Genomic DNA, 17290 nt, shown 5'->3' with positions numbered 1-17290 from the left:
CCAGATGTGAGACAGCTTCCACCAAGGTCACGGGAGGCCCGGGGGAGGCCTCTCCAGCAGGGACTGTGGCCAGACTACCATCACCTGGGGCCCCCGGATCCTCTCCCCCCGCGCAGGCCCCCCACCCTCCACTCCAGGGTGCACACAGCATGGTCAGGACTCAGCCGCTGGGCAGGCAGTCTGAACATGGCACACAGCCTCCACTGCAGCCACTAGCCCTCAAGAACAAAGGCTATTTTTAAAATTCCATTTCCCCCACTCTCCACCCCTTTTAATGGCAGTAAGTTCACTCAGAATGTTTCCCCAACAGTGACAGAAAATAAACTTAGTTCCAAGTTCAACTCTGTGAATTACTGTCTATCAAGGAAAGCCAGGCGGATGAGGCGGTGGGAGCTCGGACCTGGGTTGAAAGCTGGTCCTGCCACCTGGACAAGGTGCTTCAAGCTCTCGGGTCTCAGTTTCCATCTAGAGCAGGAGAATCATTAAGACCTGTTACAGAAGTGTGAGAGAGAATGTCAGGGAACAGGCATTGGATGGGCCCAGCTCGCAGGTGGCGGAAGGCAGCCACCTCCAGCACCAGCCTGGATGTGAGAGAAGTGAGCCTGTGAGGGGCAGGCGGGTGGTGGGTGACACTGGCCTGGCTGGATAGTACGTGTCCCACAAGGTTAAAAACCATCCCTAAACTGGGCGGCCCCATTCTCCAGAGAATACACAGGACAGAGCACAGGGGCCAGAAGGACTGACGTCGTTTATTAAGGGAACAAAGAGCAGGTCACACAACCCAGAACCTGGGTTGTGTGGAAAGGTAAAAATATGTCTAGCAATTGGATGGAACATTCCAGAACCCAGTGGTTTCAGAGCTGCCCCACAACTTTACTAATGACTAAAGCAAACAAGGCCTCTTACTGCTCCCCTCAGCCACTATGAGACCATGGATGTGAACAGATCAGAGAGGCACATCCACCTCAGAAATTCAAAGTGGGGCAACCAAGGCCGGCCTGCGTCCTGGGACACGGCCACTTGGGCTGGAACAAAGGCAGCCCTGGCACTCTACCCTGGGGACTTCCTGATGGGCTGGGGGAGGCTGAAAGATGGGATCTCGGGGAAGCATTCCGGCACCAGCCATCCATCCTATAGAACAGCCATGGCTCTGCGAAGGTGACCCACAACCACTGTGATACTGGAACCGCCCCCCGCAACAGGCTACATTTTGAAAGTGCATCAAGGTTCGCGGGGAAGGCAGGAGACCAAGCCCAGGTAAGGCTGGGGTACGTAAACTGCAAGAGACCACAGCCATTGAGGCTTCCCCCAAAGTGGGCAGAAAAGTGTCCCCCCAAATTCATATCCAGAATCTCAAAAGGTGACTTTACCTGGAAATAAGGTCTCTGCAGATGTAATCAGTTAAATCCAATGACTGCATCCTTACAAGAGGAGACAACACATGGAGACACACACAGAAGAGGCTGTGGGGAGGCGGAGGCCGAGTGATGTGGCCACAAGCCCAGGTGCGCCAAGGACAGCTGGCAGCACCAGGCGCCGGGAGCGCCCTGGGACAGATGCTCCATCAGAGCTGCAGGAAGGAGGCAGCCCTGCAGACACCTTGGATTTTAGACTCTGGCCTCCTGAACTGTGAGAGAATTCCTGCTGCTGTAAGCGGCCCAGCTGTGGTCCTTTGTGTGGCTGCCCCAGACCCTAATACACCTGCAGGGCCCAGCTTCCTCCCTCAGCCTGGGCCCCCCAAATGTCCCACCACGTGTCCTCACGCTGGGGCCTACGGGAGCAAATGGAGTCTGAAGATGCCTGAAGACCAGAGTTTCTGGCTCCGGGACAGAAACGACTCTGGCAGCTTCCCAAATCGTCAGGCTCGGGCCCCGGGGGAATCCTGGAGCCTCTGGGGTCTGTGAAGCGGCTGCTCCCCACCGTGTGTGCGCTGGTGCTTGCGGAGGTCGGTACCCCGGCGGAAGCCCCTGCCACAGGCCGGGCAGGTGTGGGGCTTCTCGCCCGTGTGTGTCCTGCGGTGCGCACTGAAGTGCGAGCTGTTGTTGAAGCGCTTCCCGCACTCGGTGCAGGCGTACGGCCGCTCCCCGGTGTGTGTCCTGCGGTGGATGACCAGGCTGGAGCTCTGGCTGAAGCGCTTCCCGCACTGGGTGCAGGCGTAGGGCTTCTCGCCTGTGTGCACCCGCTGGTGCGTGCTGCAGTTGGAGCGGTCGCCGAAGCGCTTCCCGCATACCTGGCACTGGTAGGGTCGCTCCCCAGTGTGCGTGCGCTGGTGCTTGGTCAGGTGGGACGTCTTACTAAAGGCCTTGCCGCACTCGGGACACGTGTGCGGCTTCCGGACCCCAAGGGACTGCCCTCTGTCCGGAGGCCGCTGGGGTCTGGTCAGGCTGGGCCCCTGACCCGGGAGCGCTTGGCCCCACCGTGTTCTCACCGACGCGTCCGCCCTGGCATACTCTCCATCCTCAAACTGCCTCCCAAGCCCTGAGACAGAGAAAGCACAGTCGCTGAGGGCTCCACGGCGAGGGGGAGAGGGAGAAGGGGAGGCAGGGTGGGGCAGCCCTTGACCCAGAGAAGTGCCTTCAAATTCCCTTTCCACACCCTCCGCAGGATGCCTCATTCAGAGCCTGATTCCGGGAACTAGAACGATGGCCAGACTCCCAAGGTCGTGAGGTGGTACTGTGACAGTCCCATTTACACATGAGGACACTGAGGCCCACTGACCTGATGGGGCAAGGACAGGCCCTCCCAGTGCCGGGAACTGTCCCTGCCGAGATGCTGTCCACCCCACCCCCCATGCAGCCCCCTCCTGCCTCCACACTGGCTTGTCCAGGAAGCCGAGCATGGGCTCAAGCTCACATCCACCTCATCTGTACAACCGAGACAGGATGGAACCACCTCCCTGGCCTTTGGTAAGAGTTTTTACAAAGGAACTGATTCTGGCAGCTCCTCCAACAGTCACACAATGTGACCACGTGACTGAGCAATTCCACCCCAGGTGTAGGCCCGAGAGAGTGAGGGCCGCTGGCTGGTGACACTCAGGGCGTCCTGAGGACCCCATGCCCAGCCCCTCGTGTCTCCCTCGGGACCAGCTTCCCTATGGTGCCTGCATGCAGTGCCATGTCCCAGCTCAAGGTGGTAGGACTCTCTTGCTGCTCGAGCCCCAAACCTTTCTTAAAGCCAACTGTCTCCCCTTGCCTTTCCTTCAGGGTGGGTGAATCTGCCTTTGTAAATGAAGTTTCATGGCCACGCCCACGTCTTTTCATACTGTCTGTGGCTGCTTTTGTGCCAGGACAGCAGAGCTGAGGCATCACCAGGGAGACCATGCGGCCCATAAAACCTGAACTATTTACTATCTGGCCCTTTTCAGAAAAAATCTGCCAACCCTTGCTCTAAGCCCTTGAGCCTGAACTCCACAAACACAGTCGCCGAGGTCTAAGCCCAGGAGAGGGGAGAATCTCATCTGGGACATCCGTCCCCTCCCAGACCCCCTCACCTGAGCCAGCACTGCCAGAGACTTCCCTCAGCCCCGAGGCCACACAAGCTGGGTCCCGCAGGCCTTGCCCTGGCCCATCCTGGGCAGTCAGACAGGGCCCAGGAGGGGGGAGTCCTGCTCATGGGGAAAGAGAAGAGAGGATGTGAGTGTGGCCGGGACAGAACACAGGGCTGCAACCACCTCCTCCTCGTGAGGGCAAAGGAGCTTCAGGAGAACGTGCGGGAAAAGCTCCATGCCTCAACAGAGGTGGGAGGCACTCTACTTCTGTGCAGACTGCTTCCTCAGAGAGAGAGGAAGTGAGGAAAAACAGGGCCCAAGGCTCTCCCCGGCTCTGGGAGGGAAACCAGATGCCCCGAGGAGTCAGAATTTCATCACAACAGAGATGAAGTAGCCAAGAGTTACAACACACAGCAGGACAGAGCACAGAGCAGTCGGACAGCAACAGTGCACACGGCGAGCCAGTGTTCGTGGCAATAGAAAGGTTTCATCTTCATCGGTTCTACAGACACTTAGTTTGGAATAAACGAAGATGTAAAAGAAAGTATGTGATCATTAATTTTCTGTGCCAACCTGGTCAGGCTACAGTATTGTTGTTTGGTTAAATACCAGTCAAATATTTTTTTTTAATTTATTTTTGGCTGCATCGGGTCTTCGTTGCTGTGAGCGGGCTTTCTCTAGTTGCGGAGAGTGGGGGCTGCTCTTCTTTGCGGTGCGTGGGCTTCTCATTGCGGTGGCTTCTCTTGTTGCAAAGCACGGGCTCTAGAGCGCAGGCTCAGTAGTTGTGGCACGCGGGCTTAGTTGCTCCGCGGCATGTGGGATCTTCCCAGACCAGGGCTCAAGCCTGTGTCCCCTGCATTGGCAGGCAGATTCTTAACCACTGCACCACCAGGGAAGCCCTCAATCAATTTTTTATCTTTATTTTTTGACCATGCTGCACGGCTTGTGGGATCTTAGTTTCCTGACCAGGGATCGAACCCATACCCTCAGCAGTGAAAGCACAGAGTCCTAACCATAGGACCACCAGGAATTCCCTAAATACCAGTCTAGATGTTGCTGTGGAGGTTATTTTGTAGATGTAATTAACATCTACACTCAGGTGACTGTAAGGAGAGCAGATTACCCTCCACACTGGGGGGGTGGGCCCGACCAAATCAGTTGAAGGCCTTAAGAGAAAACTTGAGGTTTCCTGAAGAAGGAATTCTGCCTCAAGACGGCAGCCTAGAAATCCTGCCTGGTTTCCAGCCAACTGGCTTGCTGTATGGATTTCAGACTTGCTAGCCTCCACAATCGTGAGAGCCAATTCCTTAAAATAAATCTCTCTCTACACACACATATCCTAATGGTTCTTTTCCTCTGGAGAACCCCAACTGATACAAAGCAGGATCTCAACTCCTTTAAAAAACATTTCAGGGAGTGAACACGTGTCAAAAGTGGCAGGATGAGCTGAGAAGGGCCAGTGTAGGGTGGTGAGGAGAGGCCGTAGACAGGCAGGGCCTTGCTAAGAGCAGCTCTGCCCATGGGCGCCAAAGACAGCACAAAGGCTGAACTGACACTGGACAACCGTGTGGGTAAAGGGGCGAAAGAAGGAACTCAGGACAGCTCTGGGCATCTGCCTGGGACGTGGGCAAGCAGCCACACTGCCCCCGCTGCAGATGGGCCACTGATAGGACACTAGCAACCTTGGCAGGGCAGGGCTGCCCAGCGCTAGGACTCACCAGGGAATGCCCCCGACTCACTAAAGGAACCCCTGGGCACAACGCCCACAAGTCCCTATTTTTAATATGCTGCCCGGTGATTCCTCTGGCCACTGAAGTTTGAGACCTGCTGGAGCAGCTCCTGTAGGCGGGGGGAGCCACGGAAGGTGCTGAGCAGGGAGATGGCCTGGGCCTCGGGTCCTGGAGGCCAGCACATACCACAGCCAGCCTGAGGGAAGCAGCCACCCTCCCTGACACTCACCCATGTCAGAGACACAACCCAGTATCTGACAGACAACGGCCAGGGTCTCCCTGCACATACCCTCATCCTCCTGCAGCATGTCGCAGCTGTGGTCCTGCTGAGCCAGGTCCAAGCACCCCCACTCCTCCTGGGACAGGTACACGGCCACGTCCTCCAACGTCACTGGCACCTGCTGGAACACAGCTCACTCAGAGCCTGGTGGGCTCACCCGTCCCCTCCACTTGTGTGATGATGGCAGGTCCTGCTTACCTCCCCCTACTTCCTCCCCTCCCCAACCTTTCCCCTTCCATATGTTGTTATCCACCCCTTCCTGCCAAGCTTGCCTCAGACACAGCTGGATCCTGCTCTTTGGGAGGACACGGTCACCACCAAGCTCTGCCCCAACTGCTGCAGGGCCAGAGACTGTGTGGACAGATGTGCTGTGTGGAACAGCTGTATCTGCTGAGATCTCAGCCACTGGGGCCCATGCTCCTTGAGGACACGAGTTAGCATGCCCTGTCTCAGCTAAAGCCAGTCCCAGGACCCAAATGGGGTGACCTGGGGACTTCAGGATGCCTCTAGGCCAGTGGTTCCCAAATCTAACACCAGACTGACCTGGGAGCACGATTAACAGCCAAGAAAACAATATCCAGAAGAGGCAAATTCACAGAGACAGAAAGACTGGTGACCGCCAGGGGGCTGAGGGAGGGGGAGGGGGGAGTGACTGCTAATGGGTGTGGGGTATTTTGGGGAGGTGATGAAAATGTTCTAAAATTGATTTGATTACGGTGATGACTGCACAACTCTGTAAATATATTAAACACTGTATACTTTAAATAGGAGAATTGTATGGTAAGTGCATTACATCTCAATAAAGCTGGAATTGAAACAAACAAGCAAAGGAGACTCTGCTTCCAGGCCAGGGCTGGGGGAAAAAATCTATTTTTACCCAGATGCCAGAAGATTTTAACATACAGCTGGGTTTGAAGTGACTGCCCTAACTCACCATTGAGACTCCAGGATTCTCCAGGACCCTCCAGGACACACCTAATACTCAGGTGGCATCTGAGAACAGGTAGGACTTCCCAGGAGGTGAAGACCCACCTTGGAAACCCACAGACCTGACCACGCAAGAAAAGTGTCCCCATAACAAGGGCACGGGTCACATGGGGATGCTGCAGATCAGGAATGCCACTCACCTGGGACCAGGCTGAAAGGAAGGATGTGGCCAGTGCCGCCGTCTCCTGACACTGGGAGGCCACTGGGCCTGGGGAAAGAGCACAGAGTCACCCACCCATGCACATGGCAACGAAGGCTGGACAGGTCCAGCTGCTCCCCATCAACACTCACCCGGCCGGGAGCCTGCCCACCCCACAGGCAAACAGGCCTGACCCCCTGCCACACTCCTTTCCTTTCCCTTCCCTTCCCCAGTGCAGGGCGTCTCTTTCCTCAAGAGGGGCAGCTACTCACCTGTCTTTGGCCAGAGCTGGGGGCCTCTTTTTGGTCTGTGGCTCAGCTGGGCGGGGGGCTGCTGGCTGGAGTGCTGAGCCCCTTCCTCCAGAGACAGCTCTGCTGGCTGAGCCTCCACCTGGCATTTCAAGAACCACTCCCCTGTCCCGTGGGCCAGTGCGTCATCAGGGACTACCTCCGGATCCTGCATACAGATGGAGATCTGCCCACTAGCTCTCAGAAGGTCAGGAGGAAACCCACAGGGTTCCCCATCCCTCCTGTCTCGGGCACCCTGGCCACCCTGTTCCCAGGCTCCGTCTTACCACCAGGCCACCTCGTCGTGTCTGATGGCCTCTGCGACCCTCCAAACACCTCCCTCCAGCCAGACCCCAGGGAAAAGGCATGTGACCCAGGAAGAGGTCAGGCTCCCAACCTGGGGAAAGGGAGGCCTGCTCCACTCCTGAGACTCTGCAGTCTCTCCCCATCACACTGTGTTGCTGTCACCGTCACACTCTCACCCTTCCTTACTTAGTGCTCCTGAGAAACCTGGGCCAGAAGGGCCCCAAATCAGGTCTCGTTTCGGAAGCCTGAGTTACTGCACTTGCTACATTTTTTGAAATCATCTACAGACCCTCTGGAATCATCCTAATTCCAGTGAAGGTGAATCAGATAAACTTAGTCTCAGAGTTTACTGACGTCTGTAAGAGTACTAGGGACACGATACATCCCCGGGGAACTGCAACCAGCACCAGGGACCCTGTCTCAGGCTCAAAATTCCACACCTCTGAGAGGAAACGGTCCCCGGAAGATACAGGGTGCCCAGTGACAGAGAAAAGCCATGACGGGAACCCCAAACGCCAAGGCTGGCAGGGTTGAGAAGGGCTCCTGGGTTCTTGTTGGCCACCACGAAGGCAGAATGTGCTTAATGCACTCAACTCACCTTATGGTCAAGTTTTTTTGGGTTTTTTTTGGGGGGGGGTGGTTGGGGGGTCTATCCTGCCAGATGCAAAAGAACAGCACAGTGTGGCCAATGACACTGCCACAGGGAGAAAGGTGACCTGCAGAATTTGCCAAATATCTAATCAGGAGGAATTAATCTGACCCAAGCAGGAGAAATCTGTACGAGACTTCCCACTCCCACTCCCCAGATTTGGTTAGAAGGAATTGAGTTTGCTCTAGAGTGGCACTCTCTGTAGAATGACGGAAGTGTCCCATATCTGCACTGTCCTTGTCCAGGGAGTAGCCACTGGCCATGTGTGATGACTGAGCCTTTGGAATGTGGTCAGTGTGACTTAGGAACTACATTTTAAATTTTATTTAATTTTAATTAAAACAAACACACATGGTTAGTAGCTACTGTATTGAATGGCGTAGCCCCAGAGAGATTGAGGAACACCTGGGGGCTCTAACCAGGGCACCCACCAGCACCTGGTCTTTCTTCCCAGTGCTCCTCCTTCTTTGGGGATCTCTTCAACTCCCAAGGCCCTGCCTTAGGAGGTCTCCAGCCTCTCTCCCATTAAAACCTGTGTCTGGCCTACGTTGGGATGGTGTTAACAAACCAATCCACATAGCTTAGAAAGGGCCGGCGGGGCTATAGTGGTTAATCAAGGGGTGGACACACGTCGGTCAACGTTGAGAAACACTCTGCAGTTGCCTTCTTCAATTCAGTGTCTGGCCAGCCCCAGGTACTCCCAATGACCAAGGCTGGCCACGGCTCCAGAGCCCAAGGAATCTAAAAACATAGACCTCAGCAGCAGGGCCCCGTTTTCTCACCTCAGGGCTAAAATGCCCCCCACCTCACCCGCTGCCTTTGTTTCCTGGGCTCCCGCTGCAGCCCTTCCACGAGGACCACGGCCTCCTCACCGCTCTCTGGCTGCTGCTCCCGCACCCGGGCCTGGATCTCCCCTGGAAGCACCGTCAGGAACTGCTCCAGCACCAGCAGCTCCAGGATCTGCTCCTTGGTGCGCAGCTCAGGCCGCAGCCAGCGGCAGCAGAGCTCCCAGAGGCGGCTCAGGGCCTCCCGAGGTCCGGCCACCTCCTGGTAGCAGAAAAGCCGGAAGAGCTGGCGGAAGGTCTCAGGGCTAGGGTCTTCAATCTCCAGGGAGGGCTCCTCTTCCCAGCAGCAGTCCTCTTCCACCTTCACGATCAGGATCTCGTCCTGCTCCAGGGGTGGCGAGTGCTGGAAGCCGGGAGAGGTCGCCATTGCTCCCGGTGAGCCTTGTTCCTTCTCTGGCCTGGAGCTCACACCTGTCTCTCCCTATACCTCTGGCCAGACACTGGGGAATATGTTTTCAGGGCTCTGTGGAGAGACAATAAAGTCACGTAGGGTGCAGCACTGGGGTTGGATAAGCGTCTGCAACCCATAAGCCCCTGCCCTGGCCCCAAGGCCAACTTGCCCTCACTGGCAGAAAGAAACGGTTAAAGTAAATCAAACTGTCTTTGCTACTAACCCTCTAATTCCCAGGAGAGGTACTTAATCTCTGGGCCTCAGTTCCTCATGGGAAAGAGATGGTGAAAGAAGAGATGGCGACACCACCTACACACAGGTTGCTGAGAGGACTAAACGGGACGTTTGAAAATAATTTTAGGACAGTGCCTGGAACGCGGTCAGAGTTCTAGAAACGCTGGGTTTTCAATATTACAGTTGGCCATTTTTGGATGAGGTCCGTTTGGAAATACGATGAGAATCAGAGCCCCCTCTGCCCAGGAGGACGCAGATTCTGTCCCAATCTGACCCCCGATTTCGGGCTTCGGGAGCCTGAAGCCCATCCGCGGGCCGCACCGAATGGACGGTCACCAAGGCCTCTCCAACTCCAGGGTCTTGTGAGGGTCAGGATTCCCCGGCTGGGCTACTTTCCCGTCTCGTCCCCTCATCTGGAGGGAGAGCGGTGACCGAGGTCGGGCACAAACTAGGCTGCGGCGGGCGAGGGCCGCGGACAGAAGCTCGAGCTGGGACCCTGCGCTCGCGCCCACACTCACCGGCAGCGCTGAGACCCGTGGGGGGGTTCGGGGCAGGCCCGGAGCGGCGGGTTGGAACGGGAGCGCGACAGCGGGCGTGGAGGACTCGGCGGGCCAGAAGCGAGGACCAAAATCCTTAGCTCGCAGACCCGGGACAGTCGGCGACGACCACTGGCTGAGCCGGCGTCGAGCTGGAAAACGAGGCGGCGTGAGCGTCCCACGGGAAGCATTGTGGGTAATGTAGTCCTCGCACCTTTGGCTGGCTGTGGAGAGTGAGAATGGGTCTGGGTAGGCGGGTCCACGGGAGCCATTGTGGGTAACTACTCACATTGTGGGTCCTCGTACTACTGGTTGAACCGACTGTCAGGCATAGAAACGAGATACGTAGCGAGTCCGCGAGATGCACTGTGGATAACGTAGTCATCCCCTGGCTGAGCCGCGGCCTCCGGTAGATGGGTCCCGGGAGGCGTTGCAGGAGAAGGGCGTTCCTCCAACTTCAGTGCGCATGCGCGAGGCTCCGCAGTTTCTGGGCCATTCTCTGTGCTTCTCTTCCATCCACCCTCCCAGGCCTGAGGAACTCCACGGTGGAGGGGACCCTAGAAATTTACTTTTTTACACACATAGTACTATGTATATGCCAGGCTCTGTTCTAAGCGATTTGCAATTATTAAATCAGTTCATCTTTGAAACAAAGGGGGTACTATTATCTCTATTTTATAGGTGAGGAAACCGAGGTGCAGAGAGGTTCAATGACCTGCCCAAGGTCACAAACACCCAGTAAGTGCAGAACTGGGGCGAGGTTGGAACCCAGGTGTCTGTCTTGGTCCAACTCCTTAATTTTAGAGACTGGAAAATGAAGACTCACAAAGTTCTTGCTGGGTGCATCTTTGTTATCAATTGCTTATTTCTTCATTTGTTAATTTGATCAACAAATATGTATTTATTGGGCTCTGCTTTGTGCCAAGCAGGCACGATGAGCAGGAGGTGAACTGGACAGTCAGTCCTTGGTGTCCCTGTAGAGCCTGGGGGAGGGAGGTGTAGGCAGGTAGGTCTGAGCAGGAAGAGGGTCATGGTGAGAGCTGTGTGCCTAGCAGTGAGCTCCATAAACATCATCACTGACTAACAACCAGACAACACTTGAGTTTTTCAGCTTTGGCATCCTCAGGCCTAGTGCCTCAATCAACCCTCCCACCAGCTTCTTTCTTTCCTTCCATTTCTACTCTCCATTCTCTCTCGCGTTCCACTTTTCCCCCTATATCCAATATCCAGTTTTTCTTGTGAGCACACAGGCAGAACAAGAAACTGGGCTGCCCACCACTGATTTCTGGAGACACCCACACACACACCCCCGGTGGAAGGCAGGACCTTTTTAAGGGAAGACGCCAGATTTCAGGACAGCCTTGTGGTGGGGCTTGAGGAAAGGCAGGACCACATATGCCTCATTTTCGCCTTATAATCTTGGGCTGCTGTGCAATGCTGTGAAATCTCTCCTTGGAACCTGTGTTTTGGGTCCGTTATTAAATTTTAGACAGACAAGAGGATACATCAATTAACGGGTCAGGAGAGCTGGGATCTTAGAGGGAACCAAGGTGCGGAGCCATTCAGAGCACTGGCAATCAAGCCAAACACAAGAAGCCTGCCATTCCATCGGCCTCAGGAGGAGGGTGTGGAAAGGGGTAATTTGAAGAAGTCACAGATGGGTATGTAGTGGGGGAGGAAGAAGAGAGATAGACAAAAGTGGAAGAGGGAAAAGGAGGAAAACAGAAGCGACACTTTTGGCGCCATCTGGAGGGGCAGACAGGTGTGAGGACAGCAGCATTTTCCAAGCTGCCGCACAACTTTCTGTTTCTAACTGCCTCCTGGTTAGCGGTGGGGCCCTGGCCTTGCATCTCTCATCATCTCCTCGGGGCCAGATATACACAAGTTAGCAAGTCCATGAAGTGACCAAGGCCTGACTAATGTAGTCCTGGCCCTCTCCTCTCTGGGCAGTTTTCAGTGAGTGGAGCCAACAGAGATTTAAAGGTTAAACTTCTACTTTGCCCAGGATTTCTTTCTTAATTCTATCTTGAGGGGGACACAGACATTCAGTCCATAACCAGCATACACCAGGATGAATTTGGGCCTACCCTGACATACACCCAAACCAGTGCTTCAGATCCACCACTTACTAACTGGGTAGGCCTTACCTTTGCCTCGTCTGTAAAATGGGGAGTCGTAGCTCCAATTTCTGAGAGCTGACAGACAGGCTTCGATGACATTATGTTTGTAAAGGACCTATGATGATGTCTAGCACGTAACAGATACTCCATAAACATCAGCTCATGACCTGTGTTACACTGGGATGAAGTCTGCAGGCCTCAAGATTTGTGGATCTTGGATGCCTGGGCCCGTGGAGTTCCTGTAAGAGGTCCACAACTCATTCAGGTGCCAAGCATTGTTTACAGTATGAATTAAAAGTATTTACAGTTATATATATATATATATATATATATATAATCACATGCCACTGTTTATTCTTATAAATGTAGCTTGTTTTAATAGAGTTTATGGAGTTTACAAAACAGTTCGAGTTAAAATGGCAGTCTTACACTCACAGAAGTTGGCAAACAACTGAGAGGCACACTGAAGACAGAGGGGAAGATCATCTCCAGACTGATGGTACATAATCCATAATCACGTAATGGGTGTTGGTTCAGCTCACAGTTACTCTTATGACTTAATTATGGCTTGGAAGAGATGGTCTACCATCAAGCACTTTACAAGTGTGAGTCATCATTGGTAGCAATTTCCCAAGGTCCAAATGACTGAGAACCAACAATTCAGTACAAGTCAAACAGTTTAGCTAATTCGACTAAATTATCTAGAAGAGTCATCAGAGAGCTTCAGTTTTCAAAACCTGATATGTAATGATAATGTAATGCAAATTAAGGGAAGCAGATGGGCAATACCACAAGTGTTTTTTACACTTTTTCTAAGGCGTTTTCGAGCTAACAATAAAAGCTAATGTTTTTTAACTACTTCTAGGTCCATGGTGCTTGTGTTTTTACTGCTACTTAAATCCTCCCAATGACTATTGTGTAGATATCATTATGATGCACATTTGATGCAGATGAGTAAACTGAGGCTCAGAGAGGGGCAGAGCCCTGCCCAAGGCCACACAGTTAGGAAAGTGGAAGAGCCAAGACACACTTGGGCAAGTACGCCCCAGAGCCTGCTGCTCAGACCACTCCCCTAAAGGCAAACTTGAATGTCAGCCAGGTAATCAGAGCTCTGTCTTGGAGTAAATATCCAAACTGTATCTCAGAAGACTCTGGTCCTGTCCCAAGATTCTCCTCTGAGGTGGCCAACCAGGGCCCCACTGGTTTTCTCGGCACACTAGGCAGATCTGCTTGGCATATAGTAGATGCTCAGTAAATATTTGCTGAACGACTGAATAAATAATGGGGTGTAATTTGTTCTTCAGACACTGAACTCTGTTGCCCAAACTTATCACAAACTTGATTCCGACAATAATATAAATGGGGGTTAATAGTACCTATTTCCCAGAGGATACTTACTACAATTAAATGACACAGCACATTAAAATACTTTGCTCTAGGGTGAAACATAAGAGCACTCAGTAAACAGTAGTCGTTTTGTTATTCTTTTCTTTTTTTTTATGGAAAATTAGTGTATTTGAATCATTTCAAAGAGTAGAGAAAGTTTCACACTAGCAGATTTCGGCTTTTAGCACCTTTGAAAAGAAACATTCAAAGTTAAGACAAGTGGCAGGACAGACTCCTGACTACCTTCAGTGATGATTCCTCTGACTTAGGGTGTGCAGGTCACAGAACAGTGTGGTTATTCGGGTTTTTTCTCTACATTTTGAGAGTGCCACAAAAACACACTTAAAGAGAGTGAGACAGGTGATCACTGACTAGATGGCTGGTGGTTAGAAGATGGAAGAGAAATGTTGGGACAAAAGGAGAAAGATCACAGGCTGGACGAGGCGGTCAAATGGACAGCCCGAAGGAGCTGACAATGCAGTACATGGTCTTGTTCTCCCATCGCACAGTGCAGCTCCCATCAGTAGAGCTGTCCCAGAAGTAGGAACTTGCCGTGTGCAATTCCACTCCATTCTTCTGCATGATTACACAGGTCACAATGTATTTAAATGGTTTCCCCAGCTTGGTGAGTTGGCTTAAACTTTGCTCCACTACGTTTGTGGTCCACTGATTCACTTTGCTGTGCTGATAGGCGTTGCCACCGATGGCACTTTCTATGAAGTGAGCAACATTTCCTTTTACAATGTTGCTCACTTTATCTACAACAAAAGCAGTCTCCTCGGTAGCCTGGAAGTCTTCCATCTTTCCTTCAGCGCCTCGCCTCCGCCTCCCTCTGCTATTATTTTCATCAACAGAAAGGATGAAGGATAAGAGGGCTTGCTGTGAAATGCTGTGAAATCTCTCCTTGGAGTCTGGCTGTGTTTTGGTTCCATTATTAAATTTTAGACAAGAGGATCCATCGATTAACAGGGAGGCAGGAGATAGCCATTGTTTGTACCTCGAACCACCCAGCATTTGAAACTTGATCTGTCTTTTCCCTGCAGCCAGCAAGTTAAATGAGAAGTAGATGGGTAGGACTTCCCTGGTGGCACAGTGGTTAAGAATCCGCCTGCCTATGCAGGGGACACAGGTTCAATTCCCTGGTCCTGGAAGATCCCACATGCCTCAGAGCAACTAAGCCCGTGAGCCACAACTATTGAGCCTGTGCTCTGGAGCCCGTGTGCCACAACTACTGAGCCCATGTGCTGCAACTACTGAAGCCCATGCACCTAGAGCCCATGCTCCACAACAAGAGAAGCCACCACAATGAGAAGCCTGCGCACCGCAATGAAGAGTAGACCCTGCTCGCCACAACTAGAGAAAGCCCACGTGCAGCAACGAAGACCCAACACGGCCAAAAAATAAATAAATAAATCTTTAAAAAAAAAAAGGAAGCAGATGGGTAAGAACGGGCGTGCAAAACATGATGATTCCTTTGAGGGAGTGCTGCCTGTAGGATGAAGGCATCACGGAGAAAGGCTGGAGTGTGGAGGAAGAAGGGGAATCAAGGCCCACCAGGCATGCTCAGAAATCCTTACCCGTGGGGATGACGTATGCTAAACTCCCCTGCTCGCGGTCGGCCCAGATGTGGCTCAGAATAGGGTGAAGATTCACACCCTTCTCTTGGAAAAAACACAGTGTCATAGTCTGCTCAGGCTGCCGTAACAGAATATCACAAACTGGGCACTTAACCAACAGACATTTATTTCTCACGCTTCTGGAGGCAGGAAGTCCAAGATCAAGGTGCCAGCAGATTTGGTTCCTGGTGAAGACTGTCTTCCTGGCTCATAGATGGTGTCTTCTCTGTCCTCACTTGGTGGAAAGAGACAGTGATGCCTTTCTTCCTTTAATCTTAGTTAACTCCTATAGACCCTGTCTCCAGATATAGTCACGTTGGGGGTTAGGGCTTCAACATGAGTTCTGGAGGGACACAGTTCAGTCCATAGCACACAGCCAGACCCACAAACACCACCAGTCCCTGGAACGGCAAAAGATTCCCCTCAGACCACCACCCACACCTGCTCAAACACCCACAAGGGCCGGGGGTGGGGAAGGCAAGACTGGGCTTTCGACACAGACATGCATTTGTGCACCAAACATTCTGGAATATTCTTGTTTTCCGCAAAGACATGGGCTCTCTCCCTTTTCTTAAAACACGTGTCCCTCTTGGTCTTTCTTCTCTATTACCGTGTGTGAGAGTGATGTGAATGTGGGGAATTTCTCTCTACAAGAGACACAACAGTGCCGTTGTGACAGGTGGAGCAGGTGCAAGGCCTCAGTGTCAAGGCCATGGGAAGCAGTGGGGGATGCAGACCCTACACTGCCTGCCAATCTGATCACTCCCCAGAAGCCAGATATCTGGATGTTTAGGTGAAAATTCCCAGTTTTGAATGTAGACTCAAAGTGGGTTTAAATCTCGTGTGACATAAACCAAACCCACCAACACGTTTCTGGGCTGTGTCTGGCACAAACAAGGATGTACAGGCAGATCTCGTTTTATCGCACTTCACTTTACTGAGCTTTGCAGATATTGCATTTTTTACACATTGAAGGTTTGTGGCCACCCTGCATTGTCAGATGATGGTTAGCATATTTTAGCAATAAAGTATTTTTTAAATTAAGGTATGTACATTTTTTTAGACATAATGCTATTGCACACTCAATAGACTACAGTATAATGTAAATCTAACTTTTATATGCACTGGGAAACCAAAAATTCACGTGACTCACTTTATTGTGATATTCTCTTTTTTGCAGTGGTCTGGGACCAAACTGGCAATATCTCCAAGGTATGCCTGTATACACAGACAAAAAATGATGCAGGTGGTAATAGTGCCATGAAGAAAAACACACCAGTGGAGGGGAAAGAGCAATACAGTTGCTCTTTTGGGTAGAAAATATCTAGACAAAGGACCATTCATTCACCTGGGCTCCATCTCAGGAAGAGAAGCCAGCATATCCTTGGCTTCAACACTTTCTCCAAAGGCTTTCTTAAAAGGGGAGGAGGCCAGAGCTAAGAAAAGAGAAATAGAGGTAAAATGTCCAACTTCCTCCAAGAAATCTGCTGTGGGCTGAAGCCAACCACACAGAGGACAGCCAGCCTGTGAGAGACAGAGACAGACACACAGAGAGAGGCACAGCTGAGGAATGGGCTTCTTTCACCACTTTTAAAGAAAAAAATTATTCATGGCACTTGTTAGGGACCACTGAGGTTACTGAGTCCAAGCTTGTACTGCTTGTTGAACAACAGGCCAAGAAATCAAGAGACGAGTTGTTGGGGCAAGGAACAGCGACTTTATTCAGAAAGCTGGCAGACTGAGAAGATGGTGGACTCGTGTCCCAAAGAACCATCTTGCCTGAGTTAGAATTCAGACTTCTTTTATACTAAAAGGAGAGGGAGTAAAGTCAAAATTTCCTGGTTTGGGCTAGCCTCCAGAGGGGATGTGTTAATTTCTTTCAGTCATTCACAGGTGGGTCTGGTGAGGAATGTTTCCTGTGAGCTAAACAAAGGTATTTTTTAGCTTAATGCTCATTACCTGGGAGGCAGGGTTCCTAGAGATGGGCCATTATGGATAATTTAAGCTTATAGGTGTCATCCCTTTAGTTATTAACCTGTAATAGAATACAAAGGTTCTTGCCTGTTACACTGCAGTGGGATTTTGCAGTGGAGAGAGATCAGGTTCATCTCTGAATACAATAAGGAAAGGTGGGAACTTATAGCCAAGGTGCAGGGCTCGGGGGAGGGAGGCATTGGAAAATTAACAAAAGGAAGCATCAGGGTAAGAGGGGTTTCTTGCTGAAGGAAGGCCAGGGTGATCAGACATCAATCACCTGGGGAATGTGAGAGGATAAGGAACCCAACTAGGGTGGGGGC

General features: G+C 52.0%; 2 protein-coding genes across 5 annotated transcripts; both read right to left on the bottom strand.

Moving 5' to 3' along the window:
- Positions 1–734: 734 nt before the first annotated feature.
- On the bottom strand, positions 735–9939 carry ZNF500 (zinc finger protein 500). 4 transcript variants are annotated; one of them, XM_060078718.1, is made up of 7 exons: positions 9854–9939; positions 8676–9173; positions 6896–7079; positions 6625–6692; positions 5507–5618; positions 3491–3604; positions 735–2478 (listed from the first exon to the last, which is right to left on the bottom strand). In XM_060078718.1, the coding sequence occupies exons 2-7, from the start codon at positions 9075–9077 to the stop codon at positions 1859–1861; spliced, it is 1500 nt and encodes a 499-aa protein (XP_059934701.1). In that variant the 5' UTR covers positions 9078–9173; positions 9854–9939; the 3' UTR covers positions 735–1858. The 4 variants fall into 4 exon arrangements, with proteins under 4 accessions (XP_059934701.1, XP_059934702.1, XP_059934703.1 ...); XM_060078719.1 differs by having other exon boundaries at positions 5507–5615; XM_060078720.1 differs by lacking the exon at positions 3491–3604.
- A 3594-nt stretch (positions 9940–13533) lies between these two features.
- Positions 13534–14186, bottom strand: LOC132476733 (dynein light chain Tctex-type 1-like). Its single transcript, XM_060078882.1, has one exon. The coding sequence runs from the start codon at positions 14176–14178 to the stop codon at positions 13825–13827; it is 354 nt and encodes a 117-aa protein (XP_059934865.1). The 5' UTR covers positions 14179–14186; the 3' UTR covers positions 13534–13824.
- Between the last annotated feature and the right edge of the window lie 3104 nt (positions 14187–17290).

Source organism: Mesoplodon densirostris, chromosome 16 (genome assembly GCF_025265405.1).
Source record: "Mesoplodon densirostris isolate mMesDen1 chromosome 16, mMesDen1 primary haplotype, whole genome shotgun sequence".
NCBI lineage: Eukaryota > Metazoa > Chordata > Mammalia > Artiodactyla > Ziphiidae > Mesoplodon > Mesoplodon densirostris.
This window is presented reverse-complemented; position numbering and strand designations above follow the sequence as displayed.